This window comes from Enhydra lutris, unplaced genomic scaffold (genome assembly GCF_002288905.1).
Source record: "Enhydra lutris kenyoni isolate GAN:26980312 unplaced genomic scaffold, ASM228890v2 scaffoldscaffold6, whole genome shotgun sequence".
Lineage (NCBI taxonomy): Eukaryota > Metazoa > Chordata > Mammalia > Carnivora > Mustelidae > Enhydra > Enhydra lutris.
This window is the reverse complement of record NW_019154090.1, coordinates 46415423-46423843: the sequence shown is the minus strand read 5'-3', so window position 1 is coordinate 46423843 and position 8421 is coordinate 46415423. Positions and strand designations below refer to the sequence as shown.

At 57.4% G+C, this 8421-nt stretch overlaps 1 protein-coding gene across 1 annotated transcript; it reads left to right on the top strand.

The window, feature by feature from the left end:
• The first annotated feature begins 529 nt into the window (after window positions 1–529).
• On the top strand, window positions 530–2399 carry LOC111141908 (NK2 homeobox 2). The gene is made up of 2 exons (XM_022494746.1): window positions 530–788; window positions 1703–2399. The coding sequence occupies exons 1-2, from the start codon at window positions 530–532 to the stop codon at window positions 2263–2265; spliced, it is 822 nt and encodes a 273-aa protein (XP_022350454.1). The 3' UTR covers window positions 2266–2399.
• Window positions 2400–8421: the final 6022 nt, after the last annotated feature.

Below are 8421 nucleotides of genomic sequence, written 5' to 3'. Positions count from 1 at the left end.
TTTTTCCACCCTTCTCTCGCTCCCTCTCTCGCTCCCCCTCCCTCCCTCTCTGTTTCCCTCCCTCTTTTTCTCCCCCTCTTCTCCCCCTCTCTCCCCAGGTTCGTGAGTGGAGCCCAGCCTTATATGGACTGATCGCTCGGGCAATGGCCCATTTTTTCCTCGCCACCAGCCGCCACCGCGCGCCGAGCGGCCGCCGGAGCCCGAGCTGACGCCTCCTTGGCACCCCTCCTGGAGTTACAAACTAGGGCCCGGCCGGCAGCGCTCGGCGCTCAGGCTGCCCATTCCCTGCGTCCATTTCCGCGTGGTTTCAGAGAAGACACAAGAGCTGCGTTTGGGCTTCCCCCCCTCCCCTTCCTTATAGTTTCTTTCTCTTTTTTAAAATAATAATTATCTCAATTATTAAAGCCCACCCCCTCCTCCCCTCCCCCTGTCCCTCCCCCCATACCCCCTCCCCGCCCCAACTGGGGAGCTCCACGAATTGACCAAGTGAAGCTACAACTTTGCGGCATAAATTGCGGGGTCCCGAGCCATGTCGCTGACCAACACAAAGACGGGGTTTTCGGTCAAGGACATCTTGGACCTGCCGGACACCAACGATGAGGAGGGTTCGGTGGCCGAAGGGCCGGAGGAGGAGAGCGAGGGGCCAGAGCCCGCCAAGAGGGCCGGGCCGCTAGGGCAGGGCACCCTGGACACCGTGCAGAGCCTGCCCCTGAAGAACCCCTTCTACGACAGCAGCGACAACCCCTATACGCGCTGGCTGGCCAGCACGGAGGGCCTCCAGTACTCCCGTAAGTAGCGAAACTTGGCTGCTGCGGCCGTGGCGCCTCTCATCCTGTGGCCGCAGCCCGGGCTGGAAGCTGGGGGAGAAAGGGAAAGGAGCCATTTAAACTCGATCCCTTGCCTGCTCCTCTAGAAAAATGTTTAACACTTGTTAATAATGCCCTAACTCTTTCCTCCTTTTCAACCTCCCCCCCGTACCGGAAAAAGACTTGGTCTTAGATATTTTTTCAAAGCAAGAAATTAGGAAAACGAGGGGGAGGGGAATACCTCCCAAGGGCTGCTTACAGATGTCAACCCAGGACTGATGGCTCCGGTCGGAAGCCTCCCACCCCCCTCACCCCGACAGCCGGGAGGGACTGGCCTGGAGCACTGGAGCGAACTAGCAAGCCTCGGGGTACGGGTAGAAGGTGGGGGAGGCTCCCGGTAGCTCGGGTATAAATAGCTCACCCTGCCCCCTGCACGATCATAGAGGACGCTTTGTGCAGTGCGGAGGGTGTCGAGAAAGTCCGAAAGCAAAAACGAAAGCCCCCAAAAACCTGCCTTAAATGGCCGAGCCGATCAATGCCGGGATTGTGGGGTTTTTCTTTTAAAAATCTGCCCACGTCCCTCCAGAGAGGAAACTGCTTAAGGGGGCCGGAGCCCTTAACCCGCGATGATCTTCTCTGCGCTCCACTACCCCCAAATACGCACCCACACTGTGCGAACCCCTAGAAACGCGAGCCTGGAGCCCCCATTCCTGTTGCTTCTCCTTTTTCCGCTGGGGGAAACCAACGGTTTTGTTGCGCATGGAGCAGGGCGGGGGTCAAGGCGAAGGCAGTGGGGCCGGGCTGCCCGGAGAGCGCCCGGAGTATCCGGGGCGCGCAGGGTCTGGCCCCGCCGGCGCGCGGCCTCCAGGCGCCTGACGCCCTTCTCTCTCCCCCAGTGCACGGGCTGGCGGCCGGCGCGGCGCCCCAAGATTCAAGCTCCAAGTCCCCGGAGCCTTCGGCCGACGAGTCACCGGACAATGACAAGGAGACCCCGGGCGGCGGGGGGGACGCGGGCAAGAAGCGGAAGCGGCGGGTGCTCTTCTCCAAGGCGCAGACCTATGAGCTGGAGCGGCGCTTCCGGCAGCAGCGGTACCTGTCAGCGCCGGAGCGGGAGCACCTAGCCAGCCTCATACGCCTCACGCCCACGCAGGTCAAGATCTGGTTCCAGAACCACCGCTACAAGATGAAGCGTGCCCGGGCAGAGAAAGGTATGGAGGTGACGCCCCTACCCTCGCCGCGCCGGGTGGCCGTACCCGTTTTGGTCAGGGACGGCAAACCGTGCCACGCGCTCAAAGCCCAGGACCTGGCAGCCGCCACTTTCCAGGCGGGCATCCCCTTTTCGGCCTACAGCGCGCAGTCTCTGCAGCACATGCAGTACAACGCCCAGTACAGCTCGGCCAGCACCCCCCAGTACCCGACAGCACACCCCCTGGTCCAGGCCCAGCAGTGGACTTGGTGAACGCCGCCCCTCTGAGACTCGCGGCCCTAGGCCCAGGCCCCACCCCGGCGGCGGCGGCAGCGAGGAGGACTCGGTCCTTACGGTGGCTATTATTATTATTATTATAATTATTACTGTGGAGTCGAGTTGACTCTTGGCTCCACTGTGGAGGCGCCGGGAGGTTGCCTGCGTCTCCTTGGAGTGGCAGATTCCATCCACCCATCTCTGCCCCATCCATCCCTCTCTCCTTTTGAACCTTTGGAGAGGGCTGAACTATAAGCCGTGTTTACAGAATGTTTGCGCAGCTTTGCTTCTTTGCCTCTCCCCGGGGGGACCAAATCGTCCCCGTTAACGTCCTCACTTGAGAAGGAGAAAAAGACCAACACACCCTCCCCCCTGCCCCGCTTTTGTGAATTTTGTAAAATATGTTTGTGTCAGTAGCGATATTGTCAGCCGTCTTCTTCTAAAGCAAGTGGAGAACACTTTAAAAATATAAAGAAATTTTCTCCTTTTTTTTTTATAAGAAAATGCTAAATATTTATGGCCCTGTAAACGTTCTGACAACTGGTGGCAGATTTCGCTTTCGTTGTAAATATCGGTGGTGATTGTTGCCAAAATGATCTTGGGTCTGGGGGGCCTGTTCTCCCTCCGGGCCCAATACCTTTCTTTGTGGGGTTTTTTTTTGTTTGTTTGTTTGTTTGCTTATGTTTGGTTACCCCCTGCTTTCTTTTCCTTTTATATTTTGCTCAGTGCAAACATTTCTCAAATATGAAAAAGGAAAAAATGTGTAGGCGAGAAGCCTCCTGCCCCACCTCCGGGTCCTGAGCCCTGGAACTTGGAGCTCAGCGGTTCCTTGCGGTTCCCCTAGAGCGCCGGGCGCTGAAAGCTTTCGATTTTTTTAAATAAGAATTTTAATAAAAATCCTGTGTTTAAAAAAACCAAGCCCGACGCTCCCGTTTGTCTTACTTTGTCGCCCTGCGCCGGGCCTGAGGCCTGGGGCAAGGACCCTGGCCTGGCCGCTAGCAGCGATCTCACTCGCTCTTCCCTTCGGGGTCTGGAACCAGGGGCGCCGGGGGCGCTGGAGAGGCTCTCCGAACAGGCCTAGCTCGGGCGGGCCAGCAATGCTCTGTGCCTTGGATTCCCGGCTGGGGCAGGAGCGGTTGGCCTCGGGCCTTCGAGCTGTCCACCCGAAGCCCGAGGTCGCCCGCCCTCTCCCGGGCCTCTCCCTAGGCCTCGAGCGCTGTGTGGCAGCGTTCTAGCTTCGGGAGGAAAAGTGACTTTGGAAAATGCCAAGGCGAAGGGAGCAAACCCCCCTTGCTCGCCCAAATCTATGAGTGGCTCCTTCAGCCTGAGAAGCTGTTGAAGCCACTACAGTCGATGACTTTCACTTTGTTGCATTTGATTTACCTCGCTTGGAGAAGGGGGGTGGGGAGGCTGAGGTTGAGACTGGTCGACTTTCTCTCTACTCCCCACCCCCTTTGCAAAACCCGCCGTCTAGAGGCGGCCTAGGAGACCTCTCTGAGACCAGGGGCAAAACAGAGGGAGAGGCGAGTTTCGGGGTGCTTGAAGCTTTGACAGTGGTGTGACTTGCGGGGACCGGGGCTCAGGGGATGGAGGGGGACTGCTGCAGCTTTCTCTAGGCTCTTTGGTCCCGGAGAGCTGGCGGGCAGGAGTCAGTGACAACCCCTACAAACAGAAACTTCCCTCCTTCCTTCCACCCCACTCCTTCCTTCCACCCCCCAACCCCATCCTTTCTGGGTTCCCATCCCCAAAACCCCAGGCTGGATCCCATGCCTCCACCCCTCCTAGGATCTGGCGGCGCGCGGCCCTCCAGGCCAGCTCTTCGGCTTGAAACTGAGCGAACTGCTTGCTTGAAAGTAGGGGTTTGGAGGTGGGGTCGTGTGCCCCGGCCTGAAGGGCTGTGGTGAGGGGATCAGGAGGTGCACAAACAGCCCCCGGTTCGCCCCGGGGGAGGGCGTATGGGCCGGTCCCTAATAGAGAACTGATTCTATCCCACCCTCGTTGCACAGAGATCTCCTTGGCCGATGCTGGCGCACACTTGCCCATGCGGGGGAGCTTCTCAAGGGGCCACGCTTGCGGGGAGGGGGGCGCTTCTCTCCTCTATCTCGAGGATTTCCGAAAATACCCAAGTCCCTGTAGCTCAGAGCCCAGCGGGTGAGGAGATGCCTCGGGATTGCAAGTCGGCCCCATTTGGAAATTGTATCACCCGTTTTCTCTTGAGCTCCACCTTCATAGCTGGGGAGGGGAGGAGGGGGTGGCGAGGAGGCCGAGCAAAGGCAGCGGTCCCAGCTGACTTTCTCGCTCCCTCTAGTTGATGATCAGATTTAATTCAATATCTAAAGTAAACATGATTATCCGTGTGACCAAATCTGCGCGTCAATAGCACTCAGCTCAACATGCCCAGGGACGTGATTACACGTTATTTCTGCGTTGCGCACCCGCCCCTGGATAATTGAGGGCGCTGAAGTCTTTCTAATATCTTACTAAATGTCCTTCCCCATCTCCAGGTTCATGCAGGTTCACCCAGGTTTTCTAAATACTGAGAAGTCTCCCTTTGTTCCCTACACTAGCCTGGAAACGTTTGGGTTTTAGTTCTTGCTGCTTATAAAAGCCCAGAGAATTCTCCCTGAATCATTTATTGTACAATAGTCGGATGCCCAACTTGCTCTGACACCAACCACTGAAGATGCCACTGGTAACTTCCCTGTAACTCCCCAGTGCATGGGGAAGGGATGTAAGACTTCCGAGCCTCTTGGAGAGGGGTTGTCAGGAGGCCTGAGGCAGGGCCCCAAGACTCCAGTTGATTTTGACTGTCCCAGGCCTAGTGCTTCCGGGGACCAAGAACATCATAGGAGCCCTCCCCCCACCCCCAAGCCTCCAGGGAGGAAGGAGGCAAAGTGGAAGGTCCAAATTCTGGAAGGCTTTCACTATGCGTGCGCTGAGGGCTGAGTGCGCATTGAGGGTGCATTTTGGGCGGTGTCCAGGCCTGCAGGCCTGCAGTCTGGCTGTGCGCCCCTGAGGCTGGGAGCTGGGGAGGTGGGTCCGGTGCCCGCCTCTCTCTGTCCCCGGGTCCCTATGGAGTCAATAAAAGCGCCCGCGGAACCCTGTGTGGCCCTAACCCCAGCGCCCTGGGAGCGCACCCGGCACAGGGTCCGCTTCGGCAGTCTATCTTCGCCCAATCTACAGAGGGCCGCACAAAACGGCACAATGGGAGAGCTGGGAGCCGGGGATGTTAGAGGCGTGCATATTAAAAAGAGACAGAGAAAGAAACGCAGGGGACAGAGAGAGGGGAAGAGAGAGAAGGGGCCCACCCTCCCTCCCCCTCCACCCCGCACCATTCAGCGCGCTTATCGCGGGCAGTGAATCCCGGAGTCAGGCAGAAGTCTCCTTGGGGTTTTGTTGGGCCTGTCACTGGGTCCCTTTGTCATCCGCGGGCTCCATGCTGGATTCCATATGGCCAGCTGGGCCGAGGGAGCGCGAGGAGGGACCCGCACAAAACCCAAATTGTGTCCGGCTTTCAAACCCTGTATTGTTGTCTGTGAAAGGAAGACGCATTAAAAATTCGTGCTATATCTATTGGGGAGGAGGTTGGAGGAGGGGAAAAAAGCCACCCCTGTCTTTGATGGCTTCAGAGGGCGCTTGCCCTGCCTAGGCCCCGTGACACACTGAGATCTGGATACCTCTCTCGCTTGCTCTCTCGCTCGCTCTCTCGCTGCCCCCCCGCCCCGCCCCAGTCTGTCTCTGTCCTCTGTCTCTGTCTCTGTCTCCTCTACAAAATATTGGCTCTAACGCTCAGGCTCTGGTATATGAACTGTCCGCCTTCAGGGTTTGGGCTCCTTGCGCGCACTTTGAGAACTAAGTTTCGCATGTCTGGGGGCCTCCCGTGGAAGCCACCGGACTGCCCCGGGCTCAGGAGGAGACCCAGGTGCCCAGGGCCCGGGGATGCTGGGGTCTCGCGGACTTTGAGGCCTCAGAGTAAATGAAAATCCAATCCCCATGCGTCCGCCTAGTTACGACGCCCAGGCGTGCAAGCCAGCCTTCCGCACACTACAAGGAAGAACTCGGAGAGCCCGAGGGGCCGCTCAGTCTTGGCCCAGCTCAGTTTTAGCTGCAGCCGGTTCTGAAGCCACTTGTGCCCAGCCGGACCCCTCTGTTACGGACCCCCGGTCATTCGAATTACGATGCGCGGGGATCCCACTGGCATCTGAATGCGATGGGAAACCGGTTCAGAGACTTCTTCCACCGCCGCCCTTCCTGGTGGTTAAGAGAGGAACTAGCGCTTTAATTCTCAGCGTCTCCTGCATCATTTTGGTCAGCAAAATTCAGTAACAGGGACACAGAGGAGAGCTTCCAAAGAATTTGTCCGGTTTTGCCTCACCTAAGCAGTCTGAATTTTTGAAGGGCCATCGGAGATCATTCAGGTCAGGCACCTCCCCCAACAGTCTGGCCAGAAACTCCCATAAGCACCCCCTAAACAAACAAACAAACAAACAAATATATGCTGCAGCGAAGAGTTCGTGCTGTGGAAGTAAATAGAAGGAACGCACGTCGCCCTGGGGCAGTCATTCAGCCCTTAATGAGCGAAACTAAGATGGTAGAAATTCCAGCTAATCCAAAATTCGGGGGTCTCACTTTCCCGTTTAGTACTCCTGCCATATTTAGTAGAATCTGATAACTTGGTAAGAGGAGGAATCCTCTCGTCCACGCTCCCCACACCAGCCAGGGAAGAACTTATTTTCCTTACCTATTGACTGTTAGGCTTAGTTGAGACCTGGTGTGGATTTCTCGAGCCTTTTCAAGAGCCTGGTCATTGAAAAGCTAATCCAATATTTACCGAGCATAAGGACAGTTCTCAGACGTATTTATTAAGGCCCATCACTAAGTGATTACTTGGACTGAGGACGATGGCTAGGGGAGGGCAAGTCCAGAAGCACCAGATCCTGTCCGGGTGGGGCCTCCCCACCCATAACTAGGAAACCAGGAGCAAACTTGTAAGATGCTGAGCTTCCCCTCCCATGCTTAAGTGGTGTGTGGATTAGATATTGTGTTGGCCGGTATTTCAGGAAATATGTACTTGTGGCTTCCTGAGAGGCCAGGCGCAATGACACTCTAAACTGTGTCGATATATCATCTTTTATCCAGGATCTGCAAATAAACCCCTGATCCCCCCAGCGCATCATAGCTGCCGCTATCTCTCCAAGGAAGCGATCTGAGTTTTATTGCTTTCACCAACGCCCCAACTCTCTCTCTGTCTGTCTCTCTCTCTCTCTCTCACCCTCCCCTCTTCCACGCAGTCTGGTTTTTAAAGGCTCTAATATTTTTCCCCCCGGGGCATCGTTATTAATAGAGGCGATATAGGCCTCGGCGCCGCCACCCGAGCAAGTGGGGAAATGCAGGCCCGCGGGCCACCTGCCCGCGCGCGGAACTCGAGTCCTGCAGACGCACCGCCGGGACGCGAGATCCTGGCGTGGCCGCGCGCCGCCGCCGCCACCAGGAGGCGCCCGAGCTCTGCACTCGGGCCACCGCGCTGCGAGCCCGCGGTGGTCCCAGGAAGTGCCCCAGGCACGCCGGCCTCCCAGTCCCGGGCTGTATTTCCACCCAAGCACTGCCGCAGCCGGGAGAGAAGGCCGAGGAGTCGGCGTCTCCGAACCCGGATTAGAGCGTGCAAGTCAAGACGGCTCCTTCACAGATGGCCGTGCACAGGTGTCTTGGAAAGTGCGCATCGACAGAGGGAATCTGAACTTGAGGACACTTGTTCCTCCGTCGTAATTTTCCCCCATCCTTCTTCCACGGACGTATCACCTGCCGTCCCCCTCTCCCACTACCATCATGTTGGGGCACAAACAACAGCAAACTGGTCCAGTGGCCCAGGTGCGCGCTGGTGACCGGGAGAGCACCAAGATAGATACCCGGCACGGTATCTGCCATTCTGTGCGGTCCCCATGTCCGTCGCGGTCCCTGTGGGTGGACGCGAAGTAGGCAGCGTAAGGGTGCGGTTCCGTGAGCGAGAACATGCTGTAGGAAGAGGGTTCTGATTTGGGGTGAAGTCGGAAGTAAGGTGTACTAGGAAGGAGAGACCCTCACCTCTCGCTTACCGTTGAGTCGGGACTCCTGCTGCACTGGTCCACGCCCAATCCCAGTCCCAGAGGTGGCTGC

Bases quoted from the DNA above. Each gene is read 5' to 3' on its own strand.
- LOC111141908 (XM_022494746.1), top strand. From the start codon at position 530: ATGTCGCTGACCAACACAAAGACGGGGTTTTCGGTCAAGGACATCTTG. The intron at 789-1,702 runs GTAAGTAGCGAA...TCTCTCCCCCAG, and splicing joins GGAGGGCCTCCAGTACTCCC to TGCACGGGCTGGCGGCCGGC.